Source organism: Equus asinus, chromosome 18, assembly GCF_041296235.1.
Source record: "Equus asinus isolate D_3611 breed Donkey chromosome 18, EquAss-T2T_v2, whole genome shotgun sequence".
Taxonomy (NCBI): Eukaryota; Metazoa; Chordata; class Mammalia; order Perissodactyla; family Equidae; genus Equus; species Equus asinus.
In genome coordinates this window covers 41,448,817-41,474,677 of record NC_091807.1, presented here as the reverse complement: position 1 = coordinate 41,474,677, position 25,861 = coordinate 41,448,817, and the positions used below count along the sequence as shown (strand labels likewise).

Below are 25,861 nucleotides of genomic sequence, written 5' to 3'. Positions count from 1 at the left end.
GTCCTTCCGGGCAGTGCAGAAGGCCGTGGCCATACTGCTTCCACATTGTTACATTTAAATTATTTCTGGAAAAACAACACTCTATTCCACCAGTAAGTACAGTGAACAAACACCCCGTAATGCTCGCTGGGGTGCTGGCTTTACTTCAGAGACAACAGATCTCATTTCCCCTAAAGGCAGTGAGTGGGGCACAATTTTATAATTCTATTAACAGGGAACACACGCGGTTGTCATGTCAGCATGTCTCAGGCTTGCTACCACATATGATGACTGAGTGCTCACGTTCTCGGAGTCATGGGGACACAGGGCAGGTGGGGCAGGAGAAAGGAGACTTTAAAAACGGCATCGAAATACGGGAGACCTTCCTCAGGCATAAAAGATGCATTTATAATCATGAATACAAAAAACATTGAAATTTCTGCCCTATCTTAAGGAAATAGTACAAAAACTTCCCTTTCTTCAAGACTGGAAAATGGGTAGAAGGAGCCCTTTAGAAATACTGCGTGAGATCCATTCACAGGCTACAGTTGGAAGGAAGTGGACAGTACCCTAAATGCTGAATATTTCTACAAGGCATTATTTCCAAGAAGAGAAAAGCTTCTTTTATTACCAAGGGTGCAACTGCTATTTTTTACATCTAAAATGCAGAGTAACTTATAATCTAAAGAGTTTACATTTACTTCTATGAACTTGGCCATGGACCCATGTTTCCTGGAAAGCTAGTTAAAATACAAATTTTAAACATTTTATCCCTGAAAGGCAAAAAAATTTTCTCTGCTAGAACAGGCTCAAACCAAATACCATTATGACTTTGGCTCTGACAAACTATTTCTGAAAACATTTTTTCCCAGCAAATCCAAACAGGAGCATATAATTCGTCTAAATACGGCACCAGCAGTCAGTCCACTATACAGATACTACAAACATTTTATATTATCCTCATTTCTTGCCAAAATATATTCATCAGAAGGATCCTGAACTAACAGAATACTTTAGTCCTTTCAAAGGACAGGCAAAAAAACCGAAATTTTGTTTTTTATAAGCTATAAAACTCACGTTAGTTATACAAACACTGTTACACTATTGTACATTCCACATCTGCTTATCATGAAGGAATCACATTCTCTAGCCTTCCTAGAGATAGAGAATTATGTTATTTGTCAATATAAGCATCAAGCTCCAAAAGTGCACGTCCTCATACATCAATAGCAAACATATATTAACTGTGTTCTCATACGTGGATCTCACAATGCTTTACATTAGTGGAAGCCGATAGCTCACCCGTGCACCTCAGAGGTCGACGTTCTCAAACACCAAGAGCCCAGGGCCCTGCACCATGGGGATGACCAACAACACCAAGAGCCCAGGGCCCTGCACCACGGGGACAACCAACATTTCTAAGAAAGAGAACCACATGTCCACACCTGTTCCCAGTATCAACGACTGACAAACACCTGTAAAATGATAAGTTCATCTTTCTACTTAATAACACTTTCACATTAGGGTGTTAATAGTTGACCTTGATTCTTAAAAAAGAGCCATATCATTAAAATAGAGGACTTGATGTGAATACCCTCATCTGAACGTCTAAAACCTTGTATAAATAGAACACCATTTCCACTTTTTCCATCACAGTGAAAAATACTGCGCAGAGCTGCGGTCATCCTCCTAACACTCTTCCTGATAACCGGTACCCACCCGGCTCCTCAGCCCTCGTGGACTCAGCCTGTTCTCCTAGCCAGAGAAGCCTCGCTCGGGCCCCAGCATCCCCTTACCTCAGAACAAAGCGGCTCTGTGAGGTCGGGAAGGGCTGGTTGGATGTGGCTATCAGACAGATGGTCACTCTCCCTGTTTAGAGAAGATGAAATGCTAAAGGAGAAAAATTAGAGTGGTGTTTTGTTCTAAACCAAAGGAGGCTATGAATCCCATTGGCCTCAGGTTGGAAACCTCGTGACATGGGACCAGGCACATGTGACCTACTTTTCGCCCAACTCCCCTCGTTCTGTTGGAGGGGTGCACCCGGCATGGATGCGCTGTCATTTCAATGACTCCTTCAACCAAACAGGGGCCACCGCACAAATCGGCATGCCTGCAGGACACCAGCCGCAGCAGCTAAGCCCTGGGAAGGGAAGGGTGGGTGCGGGCAAAGACCTCAGGGCCCAACACTAGTCACAACGCAGCTCTGAAGACTTAAGCTGTAACTGCTGCATGGGCTGTCTGCCGTGCACGGGCCTCGCACAAAGCTGCAGGATGAGGCTCTTCCTCACCAGGACGAGGTGCCTGAGATGGCACCAACTGCAAATCGTTTTTCCATCTTCTTCTTTGTTTGATCTAGAGCTTCTAGGTACCACCCTAAAAGCAAGCCGCACATAGAGACTTAGCACTGTGTGTCCTTGAGAGCCATCCTGATGTTAGGGCTCTGATCTGGGCAGCGCAAGACAGAAGGATGGACCCAGACCCTAGGAGAAGACATGGAGAATGCACACTGATCCACCCACCAAAACAGGCACTTCTGCCACCAAGCAGGAGAAAGTGGCCCTCCGCTTCCACTTTTCACTGAATTATCACTTTTACCTCACCATCTCAAATGAAATCAGATGCAGATAAATGATAAAAAGGACAACAGGCAGTGGTCAAACTAGGACTGCGGACAGGAATCACTGGCTGTGAGGTCAGGCATGCATTTTGCCAGGAGTACTAAGCTGCCCACTGCAAGAGCCCACAGAATGTGCTGCAGATTGTAATGCCAACAGAGGTGCACAGAGAGAAAGCGGAGGCACGCAGGTCTTACTACCAAAGTCAGCCTGATTGTTCATTATGGGAAGTAAAAATGAAAAATAACACAAGTATTGGAAGCTCATTACAGAAAAAAATAGAAAACACATATATGCAAAAAAACCCCTGTAATATCATCACCCAGAAAGACCACCTGCAATAGCAGGATTTTGGGGGTTTACCTATTCATATTTTTTCCAGTAGGTGTGTGTTATTATATTTTTTAAGAAAAACAGAACCAAACCACCCATGTTTGTCCTGTTCTTTTCATTTAACATTAAATACAAAATACTTTTCTATGTCAATATATTTAAATCTACATAACAGTGATCAAATTCCCAATGACGATCTATTTTACGCACAAAATTTTATACTTCCATTTATGCATAAAAATATAATTAATCTGCAATGATTGTATATCCTGGGTTTTTGAACTGTTATATTAAACAATGTTTTAACAATAATCTTCGGGTGGACCGCATTCCGACCCTCTCTTATTTCCTTGGAATACATATTTATAGATATAATTTCAGGGTCTCGAAGGATACACATGCTTGAAGCTCTGGCACACAGTGACAAACCCACTTAGCCAGCCAGCGGCACTCTCATGAGGAGGGGCCTTTCCCCGCTCCCACCCACCCAGGCAAGCTGTCATCAGTGCCCAACCGAGCTCTGAGTCCTGGGGATGTCAACATGTAGCAGCCAGGCAGAGGAGGAGGACACTAACAGCCAACATGAAGACAGCCCTTGCTATGTGTCTGGCACTGTCAGCTAATTCACGCCCCACAGCAGCTCCCTGTGTAGGGTCTGTCCTTATTCCTGCTACGGATGACAGAAGGAACCGCACAGTCACTCATGGCTTGCTCACGCTCATAAAGCTCAGGCCATCGAGGGCCTGTGCTCTTGCCTACCAGGTGACTGACAGCATCAAGTGCCACTGACAGGGCGTTGGGGTGGCCTGGACACTGACCTTAGGGTCTGGTGGGGGTAGGTGTGTGGACCTTCACAAGGCAGGTCTGGTGCAAGATGAGCAGGTAGCACCAGTAAAGCCAGTCATTAAGGGGACACAGAGATGAGTGGTCACTGCAGGTGGACATGCTGCCAAGGGGCATGCCCACCTGTTTACATGCAGGTGGGAAGCACAGAGAAGGAGCAAGGCAGAAGTCAAATCCTTGAAGAGGTGAGAAGGACAGGAAACAATACACAAGAGGGACACAAAGGACCAGAGTCACTGGCCAAAGAGAAGGAGCTGAGGGTGTGAGGACCGCAAAGAGGGCCAGAAGGGAAACTGAGGGACAGTGGCATCCAGGGAGCCAAGGGGAGACTAGTTAGCACTGTGCTGAATGCTGCTGAGAGGAAGAAGGCCAGGGTGAAAACTGAGGACATGACTGCGGGCAGTTTCAGGGTGGAAGACACATTGCACATGGGGAGGGGATGGGTAGGAAGGAGAGGAGAGGGATGGGTGAGGAACCACACTCCACGAACACTACACCTCCCGGATGGGGGTGGGCCAGCACAGGGCACTCAGTGCCTTCACGGTCATTGGAATGTGTTGGGCAAAGTGGTGGGGCACCTCCCTAGTGGCTGTGGGTTTTCTGTCTTAGTGGACCACCCATTACTTCTGCAGCCATGTCGCATGCCTAACACAGGCTCAGATGCTGAGACCATCAAGCATGGGGGAACCTGGCAGATGTGGCCAGGCAAAGCGCAGGCAGACAAGCAGTGCATGGGCTCCCCAGCATGGATCCAGGTAGGCTGAAGAGGAGGCAGAGAGTCCAGAGTGGGGTCCCCTCGGCTCCTGGCTTAGGTGAGCTGCAGCCTGGCCTGGGTGTGCTCCTGGCTGGTCCTCCACATGTGCCGGAAGAAGCCCAGTCAGCTCTGGTCTGGTTTATATAACCGACCTTGCTCTTGACCACAGCCTGGGATGTGCCAGTCATGTGAAAGAAGCTGTTTCATTTGGCTCCTGTCCAAATCCAGCAGATTTCAAGACTGCTGTGACCAGTCACTGACATTCAGCCCAAATAGACACCTGGAGGTTGAAATGGTTTTAACAGTCCTCTGTGCAAAGCAGAACAAAGCAAAGATCAAAACAACACAGGACACAGGCTTATGGAATTGGGTCAAACACCACGGGATTAAAAATGCTGAGCTGCCATTAAAAAAACCCAAAACCAGACAGACAACATTTGGGCAGCACAGGAGAGAAGCCGGTACTGAGAACAATCAAAAAATTCAGAAAGTCGGTGAGGGACCTGGTGTCCCTTATTATAAAGTCTTGTGACTTTTTAAAGATGCACCTGTTTCTTTGACAACCACCTCAGAGGTACGTTAACTCAGAACCTATACAAGGTTTGTGTTGTGAATCTGCATTAATAAATTATACAGCTTAACACAGATTCTCAGTGGCCACCTTTGGCCCTGGATAAATAAAGCACCCTAGAATGTACTCTTATATTGGCGGTACCCTCATAACACAAAATATATGGATGGATAAACTAGAATTGGGCTGGAGCTGACCAAGGCATGTGAGCGGTAGAAGGAACCTCTGAGGTTCCTTTATTTTATAAGTGAGAAACTGAGGCCAGGAAAAGTCAGTACTGCAGGCTCAGAACCCGTGAGCCCTGCCAGAGAGAACCCAGGGCTCAGAGCACTGGAGAGCAAAGCAGCACACAAAACAGACACGCTACCGCATACACTCTTGCATACATGCACACACAGTACCCCACGTAAGCACACAACACACATGCTCCTGCACACAGAACACACATGCTACTTCACATGCTCTTGCACACAGCACACACACTCCTGCACACAGAACACACCTGCTTCTCCACCCGTGCACACACAGCAGGACTGTCAGCAGAGCCAGGCGAGCCTGCTTTGCTTAGCACAGGGCTCCTCATGTGGCTGGTGCTTATGTACAGGGGAACTAATAAACAAGCTGACAATAGACCTGGCTCTCCAGATTTCCCACCCAGTGAGTGTTCTTTACAAAATGGCAGGATGAGGACCTGGAAGGGTAACAACAGGGAATACTTACGGGAAAACAGTTCCAAAGGTTCCCATGCTCCTCAAAATTCAAGGGAAAAGGCCACAGAGAAACATTTCTGCCTCAGCTTAGACCTGCTCCCTCAAACTTTGATCTGCTTCTTCAAACTCCATCTCAACTCAACAAGACTTTTCAAGAGTCAACCAGGAATGAGGTTCCTACATTATCACATTATTGCATCAACTGCCTTTCTTTGTTGAACTTTCCCTGTTATCATCATTTGTCTTCTCTCCTGTACTACTTCCCATTTGACACCATATCATGGACTGAAGAGGGTAAAGTACACATTGTGCCACTTCAAACATACTTCATTTTCCAGAGTGAGCTTGACTTTCCCATACACATTCTTGGTACACAAACGAGCAAACAAAAGACACTTGACAGGAACTCACCTTCCCCCATAAGCAGGCTCTAAGAGTCAGAGCAGATCCATAGACCACAAATGTTCAGCCTTAGTGTAACTCAGAGCATCATAACCGGAACTGGTGCTTTATAGGAGGACTCACTTTGTCGTGGAACCCCTACCTAAAACACAAAAACACAGGGGGATGAGCTTACAAATCTATAACCTTGTCCATAATGACTGAGCTTCAACAGAATTGCTTTCTGGCATTCAAGAGAGCAGTAAACATTTCTTAAACATTCAAAGATGAGGCAGCTAAGACTGTGGAGATGAGATGCCAGCAAGAACTCACTCTGGGATACCACCCTCTATGGCCCAAATGAGGCTGCTCCAAAAACAAGGAGGTTTCCATTTGATAAATGAGAAGTCCAAAAGAAGAGTTTTGGTAAAACTGTATAAACTTTGAGAATGTAAACAAAACAGTCAACTTTCTATTTATAATATTTAGCATATTTATACACATATATACTGATTTTTAAATAACATTTATGAAATTATATATTAATATAAATACATCGCTGGTTTTCTACTTCTACAGAAGGTATAATAATTTCAAACTCTTTAATTTCAGAATGCAGTTTTGTCCAAATAGAGCCACCTTCTGCACCATCTAGCGTGCTTCCAGAGTGCATCACTTCACCTTGATCTGAACTGCTTGACTTTTTACTTTTTGAATTCATGTTTGCTGTCCAAACTGTAAGTTTAATCTCCAGTCACAAGTACCCATTTTCTTAACATTCTCTGCTTTGCTGTGTGTTTTTTTTTAAGTCTTTTGTCAACATAATATATTGTAAGGTATGCTAACATGCTGCTTAGCCTTAGTTTCTGAATCTGTAAAATGGAGCTAACAGCTATTAAATGAAAATAAATGAGATAATAAACATAAAGCATCTAAACATAACATGCAATAAAGGCAAGTTTTCCTTATTGTTTGGTATAATTTCAGGTGATTAGAGAACAATAAAGTTTTCAGAAAAAAATATGGAGCAATTTAAAATATTGTCTTTGCTGTGTTTTTAATCTATTCCATAGGTGTATATTTATGACCTCCATGAATTATTGCTATAGACAACTGAAAAGGCTTGCCTATAACAGCATCCAACATTTGGAATTGTGAGGTCACAACACCAAAAATAATTAGAAACCTATGTTAAATGTCTTTCCCTTTCTCTGAGTCAATCAGGTAATCACTTTAGGCAATAAACAACAGCACTGACTTTGTTTCAAGCTAAAATGTCTTATCCATATAATACATTAAGGTACAACTAAAAACTCTGGACATTAAATATGAAACAAACATCAGAAAACCTTTCAAGATGGAGAAAAGAAAGTAAACTGGCTAGGGTACCTCAGATTTGAAGAGTGATGTGGCAGTGAATTCACCATTTTGTTTTGTTTTGTTTCCCTCATATATATTCCCAACTGGTCACTGAAAAAGCCTGCACCCTAAAAATGCCAAATAACAGAAAAAAAGTCTGCTCTCTGTCTCTATGCAAAGGACTGGGCACAGGAAATCTAGTGAGCCAGAAGTCTTTTTGACAATACCTGCCCTACTCCAGGTGAAGTGACAGGATACCCCCGCATACACTACAACCGAAGAGCCTGTGCTGGGAGCCTAGACTTCCACACCTACCCAGCAGCAACAAGGCACTCGTCCCTCTACGATGGAGTCAAGGGTCCACGGGGGAGGAAAGTGAGTAAAAACAAGAGTAAGAATTAACACTTTCTTTAAGGAAGCACAAGGTCTCCAGATGCCCTAGCACCTGTCATTGCTGGCTGAACACTCTTCTATTCCCACAGACAACTGCAGTCTTCCTTTCTGAGCAGGATGGCTCACTGAGGATTGGACAATAAGCAGTTCTGAAGAGAGTGCAACGCCAAAGTTAAACCAGGAGTGTGGTGCGGAAGAAAACAGACTGAATAAAAAGACCTCCTGTCCCCTCCTCCCAAGAGGCTCTCAGAATTCTAGCAGGCAGGATGATTCCTTCCAGTAAGGTACAGAAAGTAGAAATGGTACAGACAGCAGTCTCTGATAACAAGGCAATATAATCAGAAATTAATGGACTTTAACCAAAGGACATTCCATCTGCAATTTACTTCATTGTAGAAACATCTAAAGGGTAGTAGCTTACTAAATATATATGGCTCTGACGTTTCACTAAATTGGTAAGGAACACCAGGAGACTAGAAATCTGGGACATGACGTGGCAAACAGACATACTCATGCAACGACCCACTTCTGCTGACATTGCCAACATGCTTCAGGGAGCCAGAGACACCAAGCACCCTGTTAGATGTGAGTCATCGTGAAAATCTCAGAGATGAAATGCTCTGCTGTTCTCTTTTCAAAACACAATTTTGTTAGGAAGGGAGGACGACAGAGAAGATACAGTGAGGTACGTGAGTCCCCTTCCTCACCTCTATGGCTTTCCCTCACTGTGTGACCCACTTAGTAACGACAGAAGCAATAGTTTTTAACGACTTGCTGAACAGGCCGTCACAACAAATCAGCTTCAAAGGATGAGTCCCCAAGGACGTCCCATCCCCTCCTGGGCAAAGTCCAGACAAAAGAAGCCCATTCAGCTGCAAACTACACAAACACACACACAAACACACACACACACACAGGTAGGCACATCCCCACACACAAGTGCACATGGGGACACAAGCAGCTCACATCGTTATCCGTGTTCTTAATGAAGGGCTTGGACTGCATCAGAAGTTTGAAACATCAGACAACAAGGAGGCAGAGGGCTGTCCTACCTGCTTTCCACTGGGCTTCCTCCACGTCCTCCTTTTGCCAGGAGGACACGTGTCAGCAGAGGGTGAGTGAGGGGAGGGCAGTAGAAGATGGATGTGGAGAAGAGACGAGGAGCCATGATGGCTAGGGTGTTTTAGACCATTTTAAGAATGGGGGCAGGTAGAACCTGTGGGAAACAGGGCTATGAGAAGGCATCAGGAAGAAAAGAGGCATGACAAATCACAGTATTCTAACACAGCAATCAGGCTGCTGGTACGGAAAACAAGCTGAAGGTGAAGAGGGGCAGGAGAAGCAGCAGGGATTTCAGGAGCTTAAGCAATAATCCCATTGAGAGGTGAGAGCTGTTCCTGTACAGCGAGGAAGTACACAGATGCTCCAAGAGCCCGAGATTGGGAGTTCAATCTGAGGAGTGACACTCAAGCCTAGCAACCCCTGCTTACCTGGTGGGAGATGGAGCACACCCCCTGGTCACAGCACACAAGCATAATGACAACATAACAAATATGTGGAGTGCATAAACAACACAAAAATATGATGCTGTGTGTGTGAAACTCTGTACCTGACATCTAGAGGTTACAACACATTCTCCTAAAGCTCTCAGAGAACAGAACAAAAATTGACAATGTTCTAACTCATAATGCGAGTCTCAACAAATTTGGAAGACATAGAATCAACAGACCATGCTTTCTACCCACTAGGCAATTAAATTAGATATGATTAGCAAAAAGATAACTTTATAATTCCCCTGGACATAACATTTTTTAAATGCGTCTAAATAAGAAATGGATGGGATCAACATAATGAAATTAGAAAATAATTAGACCTCAACAATAATAAAATTACTATGCACCAAAATTTGTAGCCAGCAGCTACAACAGAACTTACAGGAAAACTTACAGCCTTAAAAGCCCATATTAGGAATAAAGAAAGGCAGAAAATTAGCGAGTAAAAAACGCAACTTAAGAAGTTAGAAAAATAACAGAAAGTATCCACAGAAACTATAAAGAAGGTAAAAATAAGGAATAGATCAGAAGTTAAGAAAAGAAAAGAGAGCCAATTGAGAAAATGAACAACTATAAAATTTGGTTCTTCAAAAAAGGTCTAAAAATGCACAACCCTCTGATGACATTGGTCGAGAAAAATAATCAAGAAAGTACAGATGATACTAGGAATTAAAATGAAAACAAAAACTGCTGGTTCTGGACAAGATGAAGTAGACACATTTCTCCCTATTCTTCCTGCTGAGTACAACTAAAAACTTGATATTAAATATGAAACAAACATCAGAAAACCTTTCAAAGTGAAGAAAAGAAAGTAAACTGGCTAGGGTCCTTAGGATTTCAAGAGTGATGCGGCAGTGAATTGACCATTTTGTTTTGTTTCCCTCATGTATATTCCATACCGGTCACTGAAAAAGGCTGCACCCTAAAAATGCCAAACAGCATGGGAAAAAAAGTCTCAACAAAAGTCTGCTCTCCATCTCTAGATAAAGGACTGGGCACAGGATATCCAGCGAGCCAGGCTTTTTGTTATCCACTCCAGATGAAGTGACAGGAAGGAAACAACCTCCCCCCCACACATACTACGACCGCCCCTACCAGAAGAGCCTGTGTTGGGAGCCTAGACTTCCATTCCCACCCAGCAGCAACAAGGTACTCGTCCCTCTACCATGGAATCAGGGAGGACAAGGGGCAGCCTGGACCTGTTGTTGACAAGGTGCCCTCTTCCCCCTGGTGTTGGCAGAAGCCTGCTAAGATAGGAGATTTATATAAGATCCAGACTATTGTAACATAATAACCCAAATTTCCAGGATACAAAAATCACTTCTCATATCAAAAACTAGGAAAATTTCAACATGAAAGAGAAAAGAAAATCAACAAATGCTAAACACTGAGATGACAGAGATGCTACAATTCTCTGACAAAGATTTTAAAGCAGCCATTATAAAAATGCTTGTTTCAATGAGCATTTATAAACATGCTTAAAGCAAATCTCCAAAAAAATTCATAAATAAATAAGAGATATAAAAAACAATCAACAAAACTACCAAAAAAAATCAATCAAAATGAAATAGACAATCTCAATATTCCTACAGCCATTAAAGAAATTAAATTTGAAATAAAAAACTCCAGAAAAACAAATCTCCCGGCCCAGATTTTCACTGGAGAATGTTACCAAACATTGAAAGAATGAACACCAACTTTAGACAATCTTTCAGAGAAAACAGGAGAATACTTCCCAATTCATTTTGCGAGGCTACTATTACCCTGCTACTAAAATCAGAGATAAAGACAGTACAGAAGAAGAAAACCACAGACCAATGACTCTCATGAACATAGACACAAATAAACTAAAAAAAAATTTTTTTAATTAGCAAATTGAATCCAGCAATGTATAAATGAATTATATGCCATGACCATGTAGGATTTATTCAGATATGCAAGGCTGGCTCCATATTAAAAAATCAATCAATATAATCTACCATATCAACAAGCTAAAGCATAAAAACCATATGATCATATGAATTTCTGCATAAAAAGTATTTGATGAAATTCAACACCTATTCATGGTAAAAAAAAAAAAAATCCAGCAAATTAAGAATAGAGGAAAATTACTTCAACTTGATAAGCAGCATCTACAAAAAACCTATAGCCAGCATCATACATAAAGATGATAGACTGAATGCTTTACTCTAAGATTGGGAACAAGACATGGCTGTCCACTCTCACCAGTCTTAGTCAACATACTACTGGGAGTTCTAGCTACTGCAACACACAAGAAAAATAAATCAGAGGTACATAGACTGGAAAAGAAGAAATAAAACTATATTTCCAGATGATAGGATTTTCTGCCTACAAAATCTCAAGGATCCTACAAAACAAAACAAAACTCCTAGAAGCAATAAATGAGTTCAGAAAGGTGGCAGAATATGTGTAACACACAAAAATTAACTGCATTTTTGTATACTAACAGTGAACATACATAAACCAAAATTAAAAACACAGTATCATTTAAAATTGCTCAAAATAAAATGAAATACTTTGGTATACACTTAAACAAAGCATATGCAGGATATGTATGCTGAAAACTGAAAAATGCTGATGAAATAAATCAAAGAAACCTAACTAAATGGAGGCACATACATTATTCATGGATTGGAAGATTCGACATAGTAAAGATGTCAATTTTCTCCCAATTGATCTATTTGTTAATGCAATTCCTATAAAAATCCCTGAAAAGTTTTTTGTAAACATAGACAAGCTTATTCTAAAATTTATATGGAAAGGCACAGGCCCTAGAGTAGCTTAAAAAACTTGAAAAAAGAAGAAGAAAGCAGGAAGAATCACTCGATCTGATAATAAGTCTTAGTTTACAGCTACAGTATTCAACATAGTATAGTATTGGCAGAGGGAAAGACACATAACTCAGGGGAATAGAATAGAGAACCTAGAAATAAACCCAGCCAAATGTGCCCAACTAATTTTTGGCAAGGTGGAAAGGAAATTCAATGGAGAAAGAGAATTTTTTTCAAGAAACGATGCTGGGACAATTGAATAGGCAAAATCCCCAAATCTTGACGTAAGTCTCACACCTTACATAAATATTAACTCAAAATGGATTATACACATAGATGCAAAACAAGAAACTATAAACCTCTTAGAAAAAGACAGGAGAAAAATCTTCAGGAGCTAGGGCTAGGCAAAGATTTCTTAGACTTCAGAAAGCATGATCCATGAAAGGAAAATCTGATACATTGGACTTAATAAAAATTAAAAACTATTGCTATACAAAACACCCTGTTAAAAGAATGAAAAGGCAAGCTATAGATTGGGAGAAAATATTTGCAAACCACATATCCAACAAAAATAAGTATGCAGAATATATAAAAGATACTCAAAATTCAATAGTAAAAAATTTTAAAAAATCAATTGGAAAGTTGAGCGAAAGACATGAACAGATATTTCCCCAAAGAAAACAAATGGATGGCAAAATAAGTGCATGAAAAGATGTTCAACACCATTTGTCATTAGGGAAATGCAAAGTAAACCGCAGTGAGGTATTACCACGCACCTATGAGAATAGCTTCAAAAAACAGTGATGGGGGCTGGCCCCGTGGCTGAGTGGTTAAGTTCGCGCGCTCCGTGGCAGGCGGCCCAGTGTTTCGTTGGTTCGAATCCTGGGCGCGGACATGGCACTGCTCATCAGACCACGCTGAGGCAGCGTCCCACATGCCACAACTAGAAGAACCCACAACGAAGAATATACAACTATGTACCGGGGGGCTTTGGGGAGAAAAAGGAAAAAATTAAAATCTTTAAAAAAAACACAAAACAGTGATAGTATCAAACATTGGCCACTCTGAAAAAATATTTTATTACAAAACTAAACATATACTTACTATACAACCCAGCAAATACATGCTAAGGCATTTATCCCAGAGACATGAAAATTTATGTTGACACAAAAACGTGTGCTTAAACTTACAATGCTGCTTTATTTACAATAGCCCCAAATTGGAAACAATCCAAATGTCCTTCAACGCTGAGCATTTAAACAAAATGTTGTACATCCATAGAGGGAAAATTGTTCAGCAATAAAAAGAAGCAAACTACTGACACATAACAACTGGGATGGGTGTAAGGGCATATGCTGAGTGAAAAAAGCCAATCTTAAAAGGTTGAAAACTGTATGATTCCATTTATATAACACTTTTGAAAAGACATAGTTATTGGTTTCCAGGGGATAGAGATGGGAGTGGGTGGGGGAATGACTATTTAACAATTGAAGGGTAGCTTAAGGCAGTTCCTTTGTGGTGATGGAACGAGTAGTTCTGCATCATAGCTTGCGGAGGTGGTTATACAAATCTGTCCACAGGGATAACATGGCCTAGAACTACTATTACTACTGTTATTACTACTCCTGAATTTGAGGATGAAGGCATTAAAATTCCCCTGGATTAGGGTAAAAGCACACTTTGTACCCACACAAGGTTAACATGGGGCACAAAATAACCAGTTTCTGAGCTTGCCTTGCAGAACAGCAGGAGGACGGCTGATGAGAGGGCAGCTTGCTGACAGCTTCCGCCTGACTAAGCATCTTGCAGGAGCAGTGAGAAGCTACAATGACTGTAAGCGTTAGCCACATGCTCCCCTTCCCCTACCTAAAACCCCAAATAAAAACCCTTTCTTGGAGCTTTTTGGGGAGTTCTGGATTACATCCCGTTCTCCTTGCTCAGTGCTTTGTAATAAAATTCCTATTTTTCCACTACACCTGGCATCAGAGTTTGGCTTGCTGCGTGACAGTGAGCGAACTCACTTTAGGTTCGGTAACACTACAACTATTACTACCATCTCTACACACACACAACTGAGTGACAGTAAAAACTGGTAACATTGGAATGAGTTTGTAGTCTAATTAGCAGTCTTGCACCAATGTCATTTTCCTGGTTTTGATATTGTACATAGTCACGTAAGATGTTACCACTGGGAGAAGCTGGGTGAATGTTACAGGAGACTCTGCACTATATTTGCAACTTCTTGTGAGTCTGTAATTATTTCAGAATAAGTTAAAAATACTGCCATAGCAAAGCTGGAAAAAAAAGCACAGAGAAATTCTAAAACTAAAAACTACAATACCTAAAATTGCAAACTCAATGAAAAAGTTTACTGACAGAACTGTGTAGAACTGAAAAGATAATTTGTGAGCTGAAACTAAGTCACAGGAGACTATCCAAAATGTATTACAGAAAGAAACAGAAGGAAAATGCAAAAGATAAGAGGATATAGAAATACTGTGCAGATATCTAACATACTTTTAATCAGGCGCCATGGAGAAGAGAAAGAATGGAGCAGAAGCTGTATTTAAAGAAATCCTGGCTGAAAATATTCTGGAAATGAACAACACCAAACCCACAGACTCAGGAACTCTAACCAATCCCAAGCAAGATGTATAAAGAAACTCACAATGACACATCATAATAAAGTCTTAAGAAAACAGAGCCAAAGAAAATATCTTAAAAGCAAACAAAGGACTAAATGAGACTATTTTCAAAAGAGCAATAGTTAGACTGAAGGGTGCCTTCAGCAATAACAATGGTTAACAGAACACAGCTGAACTAGAGCTGTAGTTTGCTAAACAAAATCACTGTCCATTGAGGATTTTTTACAAAATGTGATTACCTTTCACAAATGAAAGTGAACAAAGACATTTCCAGACAGTCAGAAAACTGGGACAGTTCTTCTCCAATGGACCTGCTCTAAAGCAAATTTTAAAGGTTGTTTAGGCAGGAGGACAAAGATCCCAGATAGCATACTGGATTTGCAGGAAGGAATAGAGCAATGAAAATTACAAAAATATGAATAAAAGTAAATGAATATCAACCATATAGGTTAAGAGTAATTATTTATTATTTATTTAATTAATAGTTAAGTCTCCTGGGACTTAAATGTATATAAAAATTTACTGTCATGGTCATGGCAACAGCATAGTTGATTTTTCTTTTAATTCTCAAAATTCCTTTAAAATTCCCAGAGTGACAAGATTCATAAAGAAAAAAATCCATAAAGAAAAAAAGATCTCTTCAATAGACCTGGATGTCAAGGAATCCCTCAGATCCCCAGAATATGGGTAGGCGTGGCCAGAACACAGACTCAGGATCCAAAATGAGTCAGCTGAATGCACGGAGTTTGTAGTAATGGAAAGGAAGTGGGGAACAGTCCTTTGAACCACAGAACTCAGAAATACCCCACAAATATTACCATGCCCCAAAGAAACAGGGATTCACACTAAATGAGATCTAGACGAACATTCTGATAGCAAATGGAGAAACTCCAGAAAGTACTTACAGACACCAAGTTCTAGGAAAGTGAAAAAAAAAAAAAAAAAAAAGTAAAGAAAACAACAAGGAACCACTTAGGAGTTCAGGAGAAATTTAAACAGTACTGAAGGTACTGAAGGGCCCTAAGTCCTCAAGGATTTCAATAATACACAACAAATATTCACTTTTGGACAGAGAATCACCTAGAGGAAAAACTGTTCCAAACAAAATACAAATTAAACTAGATTGGAATGCTGTGCGTTTTGGTAGAAAGTTCCAGAAAAAGAGAACTCCAGAGGAGACAAACCTCAAAATGTATGGGTGTGCAAAGCACAATGATTTAAGGTGAAAGCACTGCCTTGAGAGGGAAGACTGTACATCTCTAGACAACAGAGATGGGAGAGGAAGCCCCCGAACCAAGAGCAATCTTCAGAGACAGAAATCCCTATGCAAAGAGGCCATTTAAGAACTATTTCATGGCAACAATAAAGAAGAGATCCTCTGATCCTTGAAGCTAGCAAAGTTAGTCTGGCCCATTTCCAGTCCTTCTGCTGGAAACTTTTTCCTAATACCCCAGAAAAACCATTATTTAAAAATGGGAGACTAAGTCAGTGCCGATGGCCTAACAGTTAAAGTTCCCGCTCTCACCGCTTCAGCGGCCCAGGTTCATTTCCTGGTCACAGAACCACACCGCCTGTCTGTCAGCAGCCATGTTGCAGCAGCTCAGAGAGAAGAACTAGAAGGACTCACAACTAGGATACACAACCGTGCACTGGGGCTTTGGGGAGAAAAAAAGAGGAAGACTGGCAACAGATGTGAGCTCAGGGCAAATCCTTCCCCGAAAATAAAAGCGGGGGAGACAAAGAATTATGATCAATCCCATATGAATATACCACCAAAAAGAAGTAAAAATAAAATAAATAACATTGTAACAAATAAAAACTACGAACACAAAGAAGATGAAAATTATAGCTAAATATGTCAAATTGAACTAAAAATTGAGAAAATAACATTTTAGAAGAACATAATTTAAAATAGAATTAGAACATCTCAAAAGTGGTAGGCAACAAAACAGGAAGATATGAAAGGCAGCTGACAGAAACTCAGGAGCAAACTAGAATTTTTTTCAGAAATGAAAAGCAGAAAAAATATGAGCAACGAGACAGCACAGAAGGCACAGGAAATGAAATAAAGCACAGAAGAGAAAGAAAGTAATGAAATGGAAGTGGAGGCAAAAAGATTCAGGGGAACATGACAGACCCAAAAGACAGCCAAAGAGATCCAACATATATATAACTGCAATCCTGTTGCAGCTTCATATATATTCCAAAAGCATCTCCCGAAATAAAAGAAGGCTTGAATCTGTGATTCAATAGTGATTGGCACACTGTGTTCCTGGAAAATTCAAACCCGAGCAGTTAAGACCAAAACACACTATGGAAAATGATTAGAACTTAGAGATGAAGACTTTTGGGCATCCATGCAAAATGTCCCAAGCACTTATAATGAGAAGAACATCAGAGAGATGCTGGACCTCTCAACAGCAACACAGAAGGAAAGCAACATTTTTAAGATATTAAAGAAAAAAAATATGAGCCAAGGATTTTTATGCAGCTAAAGGCCACAGATAAAAAGACACAAACTTGTAAGAACACAGGGAATATTTTTCTTGTGAGCCCATCCTGAGGAACCTAATATAGAATGGGTTTTGGCCAACCTCAAAATAAGTGGAGAAGATTTGTCATCAGGTATGATGATAAGCGTCTAGAATCAGGACTAAATGATGCAGTTAAGGGTGACAGAATAACATGCAAATGTTAAACGTGCTGGAAATAAAAAATCAATACCACTAATTAAATGGGAGAAGAGGGGGGAGAGTGAATGGGAATTAGACTAAATTTCCTCACAGCCTCGCAGCTATTAACAGGGAGTAAACTGGTAACAAGGAAAATAGATGCTAGGGGAGAGGAACAAGGGAGGAAAAGAAGAGGTTTCTAGTTAACTTTAATATTCCTCATGACAGCAAGTCAATAGACAGTATGTAAAAAAAGAAAAGGGGGTTTATGTGAATTATATAGACAGAGAATAGTATAAGACCAAAAAAAAAAATGCAAACCTTCCAAAAAATCAAAAGAAATATGAACGAGGAAATATTTACTAAGTTAAGGAACTCATTTATATACATATTAGTTTATACTTTCAAAAAGAAATAATGGGAAGATAAAATTAAAAGCTACTTAGAAGGGGAGGGAATTGAATGGGATGGAAGTAAGACTTCTGAATATACTTTGCAATAAATTTTTACTTTAGAATCATGTAAATGTTTACATAATCAAAACAAGAAATTTTTTAAATCCCTAAAAGCTAAAAAAAAAATCTAAGTATACACCAAGTTGGTGATGTAACCATAAAGAGAAAAGAACCATGGCAATTGACCTTAAAACACAGGAATCTGGCTGCATATTCTCAGGGGATATATTTTAAGGATAGAAAGAAGTGCAAGGAAATATACTACCCTTAATTTAGTCACTTATTGATAGTAATGACATTGGTATTATTATTCTAAACCTGCTGAATGTATATTTAGGATGAAGCGAGTAAGTAATCATGCTAATAATGAGAAAAAAGAGAAGTATAAAAATTTTTAAGTAAAAACGCTGTAATCTTAAGTTTGATTCAGAAATATTTCTGTGAACTCATGATTTCCCCTTTCACATTTACAAAATACAAATTTCTTAATTCTGTCCTCTAAAATTATGAAAAAGCAATGACAACTCAATTGCAATAAGCACCCTTAATGCCTAGACTATGGTCTCTAAATACTATTCCCTACCTGGGGCTAAGACAGGGTTCCTTAGGAGAATTAAGTGATTCCAGAACATCTGAGAAAGGAAACATGAAAGATGAGGTTGGGACATGTTGTACGACAGAGGCAAGGAAGCCATCAAAGACTAGTGTGGTTATACCAAAGAGACACAGGAGCCAGCCAAATACAGCATGATTTGAGTAAAGAGAATAATAGTTGCAACTGAATAAAAGTTACTGTATATATGAAATCCATAAATTATTAATGCTGCTTTAAAAAGAAAGAAAAGCAGAGAGAGAAACAAAACTCATTGGACATCATTGGAGGCTCCCAAAGTACTAACACACTCCAATGAAAATATAATTAAATGCAAAGAAGTAAACATTCCTCTTGCTTTTCTGGTATCAATCTTATTTTAGGTAACCAAATAGCCCTAGTGGATGAAGGAAGGTTATTCTATGTAGAAAAATCACAACTAATAGATGCAGAAAGAATCACAGAGTTGAAAAGTCACATTTCTGCAGACCTAATGGAATAATGGACCTAGGCACGATTACCAGTAGGTCCTAACAACACTCCATGAAAGGTGCCAGTGAGCCTGAGACTGCAGGGATCAGACGGACATACCCAAACTTGTTCCTCAGTCTTGGCATCGGTCAGAGGGAACATCACACAGTACAAAGCACACAGCACTACCTATGAGGTTTGCTTGCCTAACAAAACAACCCTGAAAGGGGGCTGGCCCAGTGGCATAGTGGTTAAGCTCGCGTGCTCTGCTTCTGTGGTCTGGGGTTTGTATCCCAAGCACAGACCTACACAACACTCATCAAGCCACACTGTGGTGGCATCCCACATACAAAATGGAGGGAGCCTGGCACAGATGTTAGCTCAGGACCAATCTTACCAAAAAAATAAATAAATAAATAAAAAAGACCCTGAATGTAAGAAAGCCAGGTTGCAGGAAATATGGAAATAGAGGAATATGCTGAATGACCCCATGAGGAACAACCAGCCAAGTCCAGAATGTGGGACATTCCTCAAAACTAGATTTAAGAAGCATAACAACCAAATCCAATGAGTGGACCTTGTTTTGATCCTGACCAAACACATCAACAGTAAAAAAACTGTTGGAAAATTTTCATGTGGACACACTCGTGTCATATTTTATGATGTTAAGGAAGTGTGGCTCACACTTCCTCACAGCATAGCACCTGAGACTGGGTCCTGAGAGCAAGCATCCCGAGAGGCAGGACACTGTGCTTTCTGTGATTTAGATGTGGAAGTCACATCATGTCACTCTCACTGTGGTCACTGGGTGCCCAGATTCCAGGAGAGGGAATGTTGACTGCCCCTTGATGGGAGGAAAGTCAAAGTCATGGTACAAGAAGAGCATGTGGGCCGGAGCTCTGTGGCATGATGGCCTGGGGTCAGGTGGAGCATGGTGCTTACAAAGGACTGCAAGAAGGCCAAGACATTAGGGACAGTTGTCATTGAGATGGGGGGTCAGCAGAGCAGGAAGACACGGGTCAAGTAGGCAGGGCCTGCCTGTGCAGGTTGTAAGCAGCTGAGACTGTATTCTAAGTGCCAGGGCTGGTGTTGGGTGGGTGTCCTGTTTGCAGCTATACTTATTAAAGGTCATTCTGGGGCCGGCCCAGTGGTGCAGCAGTTAGGTTTGTGCACTCTGCTTTGGTGGCCCAGGGGTTGCAGGTTTGGATCCTGGGCATGGACCTACACACCCCTTGTCAAGCCATGCTGCCGCAGGCGTCCCACATATAAAGCAGAGGAATATGGGCACAGATGTTAGCTCAGGGCTAATCTTCCTCAAAAAAAAAAAAAGGGTGATTCTGGCTACTTGGTGGGTGTGACTCGTCCCAGTGACTGGAGCAGTCAGGATAGAGGGAGATTCAGGATTCACCACTGGAGGCAGAATTAGGAGGGTCTGGTGCTGGATCAGATGAGCAAGGAGTGAGGAGGTATCAAGAATGACTCCAAGGCTCCATCAGAATATATCTCCCAGGGAGAAGTGCAGCCTTCAGGCCTGACCAGATGCTCGGCTCTGGGAGCAGTGGTGGCCCAGGACCAGGGGGGCAGCAGCAGCCTGCTGCAGGGTAAAGGAGGAGGCCACCTTAGACAACATGGCAGCGCTGCTCTCCTTGCCCTTCCTGGAGCCCTGGGCCATGTACCTCTGTTTCTGCCCTTGTTGGCAGGTATGCTGGCCTGGCTTCTGCTCTAAAGCCATTTGGCCTGACTAAAAACACCACAAGCAAAGCACTGTTGCACTGTCCAGTCTGGCTTGCCCAAGCTGGGGTTCAGGCCCACATCCAGCTAACAGGAGTGTGTTCAAGACCCCCTGGTCTGTGTTGCTCAAGTGTCTGTCTCCCACAAAGCCCTGAGCAGTGGTAGGGTGGCCAGGCCGAGGGCCAGCACACCTGTGAGGTGCTCAGCGTCTCTTTGGGCTTGAGCCCAGTGATCCTTTCTCTGCCTCTGACTTCTCAGATACACAGGGAACCAGCAGAGGTGCTCTCCAGGGTGCACTGGATCAGTGCAGGAGCTGGGAGCCCACACAGAGGCCAGGGCTGGCAATGCTTAAGCATCTGGGCTTTGCTGTGACATCAAAGCCGCCGGGTGCTGGACTCTCCTCAGCCAAAGGGCGTAGCCCAGCTCAGGTGCTGTGGAATTGCTGCAACAGGTCCTTGGGGTGTCTTGCAGGAGGATCACTTTTGGGTGGGCAAGGGACTGGAACTTAAGGAAGAATTCATTGGTCTGTGGAGAGGCACAGTCCGGCAGCCTGCTTTGGCCCCACCAGGCCAGCTCTCTGGCCCTGGCTGGCCTCACTTTGGCTTCAACTCAGACAGACATGCACCCAGCTACTATGATGATTCATCTTTTTAAAATGCCATTCATCAGAACCTCTGTGGCATGGAGAATGAAGCACAGCCCCCGGGTCAACAGAAGCTGTGCAGATCTGCCCTGGCTGACATCACAACACGCTCTCTTCTCCAAGCCAGGCAGGTAGAGTTGATCACGGTGGACCCAGACTGAGGTCCAGCCTTCCAGCAGCTTTCTTGGACTCACTGCGGCCTCGTCGCCTCTCCTTTATTCCCTCTCTGTGTGTGCTGGCACACTCAGCTTTTAGAATTGGTGTTCCCGGGTTTTGCTGTAAACGTGCACTTTACAATCTCAGAACTCATTTGCTCATCTCCTTCCCTATGTCAGTTCCAAAGGCTGCTTTGTGCCTTTTTAAAGAAATCTTTCACACCACCTATCTCTTGGATTGCACTCTCAAAGAGCATACTTGGTTTTTAAAAACAGGGCTTCATTTGGAGCCTGCTGCCCCATTTTGCTCACAATTTTCCATTTCATCTGTGTGCAGTTTCAGAGATACTGTTACTTCAAGCTGTATGTCCCACACTAACACTTACATTCTGTGGTACGCAGTGACCTGGGGAAGGACAGGGCTGCTGTGGTCATTCTCTGTTGTGAAGCCATCATAACCAGACATTAAACAGACTGTGCTGCAGGGAAGCTAAGAACCAGGACCCAAGGCTGTCCCTCCTCCCCCACCAACTGGGTGACAGTAGTGCCTGACAGTCTGCATGACCGGGGAGACGTCCAGCTCAGCACAGACTTGGCTAACAGAAAGCAAAGCCCCTTAGGTGATACATTCTCGTTATTATTGATGGTGTACAGTAGGGGCTCTCACGTGAGCTGCAGACAAGGAGCACCCTGTGATGGGCATCCTGATGCAGAGGACAGGCCCAGAATTGCACTGGGACCACCTGGCCCAGAATAAGAAGCCCACAGCCAGGCCTCCCAAAATCCCACCACCCTTTTGCCAAGGGGCCTGCCTGGGCCAGGCCTCCACTGCTTCCCTCCAACTTGGGGTCTGTGGACTCGTGGCCTCCTCAATCAGAGCTGCTGTGAGGGGCCCAGGGGCTGAGGGGACCATGACAGCCACCGACTGCTGAGGGCTGAGGACATGCGTCTGCCTCTGCACAGAGGGGTGCTGCCAGTTCCTCACTTCCTCTGCTCACCTGAGCGTCTCCTGGCTTGGCCTCAGCCTTCCCTGAGAAGTCTGGTGATCAGACCACGTCCACCTGACGTGTGCCGACTGGTCCCCATGGTCTGAATTCGTTTCCAGCATTTAAAAACTAGAAGATATCCGGGGCCAGCCTGGTGGCGTACTGGTTATGTTCACATGCCCTACTTTGGTGGCCCGGGGTTTGCAGGTTCGGATCCTGGGCATGGACCTACACACCACTCATCAAGCCATGCTGTGGCAGGGTCCCACATATGAAATAGAGGAAGATCACCACAGATGTTAGCTCAGGGACAATCTTCCTCAAGCAAAAAGAGGAAGACAGGCAATAGATGTTAGCGCAGGGCCAATCTTCCTCAGCAAAAATAAATAAACAAAAATTAGAAGATTTCATATTCAAATCTGATTTTATGACTTTAAATGGGGAAGCAGAAGCACTGAAACTTCATGCCCAGTAAAACAATGAAGGGGAGCAAAATATGCCACTTTGGCATATTGATTATTTTGAATTAAAGGTACTTGAGAAACAGCCAGTGCAAGGACACTCTGTCCCTCCTCCATCCCCCTGAAAGCAGAAAATAAATCTACTACGTGAAAGGCCCAATCCCTGTACCAGGAGGGCAGAAGGTGTCTCTATCAGCAGAAACAGGGAATTTAGGGCCAAGAAGGCTGCATAAACAAACCTTGTAACTTCTTTACTAATTTACTACTCCAAGCCCAAATCTCTTTGTCTTGTCAATTCTTCACAAATTTATTGTTTCTTTGTCTAAATGGTATAAGCACTTCCTGCTTTGGTCACTTCTTTGAGCCTCATATTTTTATGGGGCTCCCGTATGTATGAAATTAAATTTATTTTTGTTCTGTTAATCTGTCATGTCAATTTAATTATTAGACCAGCCAAAGAACCCAGAAGGGAAGAAGGGAAAAGTTTCCCACCCCTACAGCAACCAAGAGCCCAAGCTAAATCTATTACATTTAGATTATTTCTAAATGTCATATAAACTAACCCAAATGTTTTTCAAGTTAATTTGATAAAACTTTTGTTCTACCTAGGTTTACTAAAAGTCAAACAAATTCATTTTATCTTTGTTACAAAATTTGGGAGCAAAAAATTTATGGCTGACTTTGTCTAATGTGTTATTAAGTTCTTGCAGGGATAATCTAAACATAATTGTTGGGAACAAGTAAACTAAATAGATGGAAGTAAAATAAAAAGGTTTTTAAGTGAACTTTTTAACTGTAATTGTGTGTTATGGTATATGTACTTAAAAATAGCTTCCAAAATTTTTTTTGTGACTTGAAACCTTAAGAGTTTTACTAAGTTAAATTAAATGATGGAAAATTCGTTGAATATCTAGACCATTTTCAGATAGGATAAAATACTGAAACATTAATTGCTAAACAAGTCTAAGTTTACCTACTTTTGGCTTCTTATTACAGAAAAACTAAAAGATGTTTAGATCTATTAGAAAACATGGTTTGCGCTACATTAAAAAAATTATGCTATGAGAAAATGTATGTTTTCAGTCAAAGAAGGCATAAGGAATGAAGATACTTTTGTTAAGAAAGTAAATTTGTCCTATATTAAAACTGGTTATGGGAAAGAAGAAAGGATAAATTCTGAATTCAAAAAGAAAGTTAACAAGGTTTGTGGAAGAGGAAACCTGAGAAAAGAGTCAGAGAAAAGAGCACGGTCAAGCTGGCTAAGATTAGAATGGATTTTAATGAAGTAAATGAGTTTTAATATCAAAAGTATACTGGCACAAATTAGAATTTGGCTTTTCTCTCTATTAGAGGACAAAGTCTTCTCAGATTATCAGTCTGCTCTTAATAAGAAATTATAAACAAAGTTTCTTTATGTTTAATATAATCTGCCCAGGAAACAAAGATTCTGTGTTTTGTCTTCATCAGGTCTGCGATTACTTAGAAAGGCTGACTCTTTTCAATTAAAAGAAATACTGTTTTGTAGCTATGTAACCTCCCATACTTGTCTTTGACATCTGTCTTTTGTTAAACAGATAATTAAATATTAAGTTTCATAATGATTTGTGACCCTATTTAGGCAAGTGTTTCAAAACCTCCTTGGTATTTTTGACAAACTTCCTAAAATCAGATTCTAAATGAAGTCTTTTTTGACCTCTAGCTAACTTTGGGATATTTCAGAGGATCCCTGAAACATCTAAAAAGATTTGCCCTTTCTCCTTATAAAAAGAGGGCTATCAAACTAATTAGGCTTATCTGATACATTAAATTACATGGGAAGCACTGTCAAATAAGAAATAACATTAAGCCTTCTTTATATTATGTCTTTATAAGCGTATGTTATAAGAGTTCCAGACATTATGTGAAATTCCTGGAAATCTAATATACCCTGGTATAAAATGTTGTCTGTCATCAAAATTAAGGCTCACACTAACTATCAGGAAAGCACCTGAGCTGAATTTCATGCAAAGGCAGCAACAATGGAATCTATAAAGGTTACGACACGTGGATGAGGTCTATTCTGCTTCTGCAAAAAATTGACCCCTCACTGCCAGACTTTTGCCATCCTGATATCCCTGTAACATTGCAACAGTGTGCTCTTGAATCAGAGAAGTTAAGACGGGGAACCAATGGCTCTAAATCAAATGAACAGTCAGAGCTATGGGAAATCCAACATGCCCATATGGCTTTCCCTGGCTACCCTGAAAACTCCATTTTTTGTTTTTACATTCCCTTACCCACTATAGGAAGAACTATTTCTGTCCCCAGAAGCCTCAAACTCCTCCCTCTGGGTCGTTTAAGCATTTGCAGCTAAATTTCATTCAACTGCTACTTAGAATGGGTTATGAACATGTTCTTGTTATTGTACACATGGTTTTCTGGATGGGTTAAAGTTCTGCCTTGCCGTAAAGCTGATAAACTCACAATGGCAAAGAAACTGTAAGAAAATGTCTCCTACTTGGGGTACATGTTCCACCGTCTCCAGTGATGGAGGTACCGACTTCACTGGGCATATCATACAAACCTTAACAAAAACCTTCCAAACTTCGTGGAATTATCACTGCTCCTATCATCCTCAATCATCAGGCAAAGTCAAGAAAACTAGTGGAAAAACTGGATTCAAGCAGAAGAAATATTAAATTACATGGGACCATGTGAGCTGAGAAAGATGCTCTAATGCTTTGTTTTTACAAATTTAAAGAAATATTTTCTCTTAAGCTATCAACAA

The 25,861-nt window shown here is 41.6% G+C and overlaps 1 protein-coding gene across 48 annotated transcripts in view; it reads right to left on the bottom strand.

Moving 5' to 3' along the window:
* Positions 1-25,861, bottom strand: part of PCBP3 (poly(rC) binding protein 3) — a 319,960-nt gene that overhangs the window by 63,608 nt on the left and 230,491 nt on the right. For 40 of the 48 annotated variants that reach the window (XM_070489045.1, XM_070489054.1, XM_070489086.1 and 37 more), the window contains one exon: positions 6,217-6,349. Coding sequence is in view for 22 of the 48 variants with exons in the window: in XM_070489063.1 (XP_070345164.1) it covers positions 6,217-6,226 (10 nt within the window). In the remaining 26 variants the exon portion in view is untranslated. Of the gene's footprint in view, positions 1-1,775; positions 1,922-6,216; positions 6,350-8,990; positions 9,238-25,861 lie in introns of those variants that run through there. The other 8 variants (XM_070489050.1, XM_070489046.1, XM_070489059.1 and 5 more) reach the window with 3 other exon arrangements.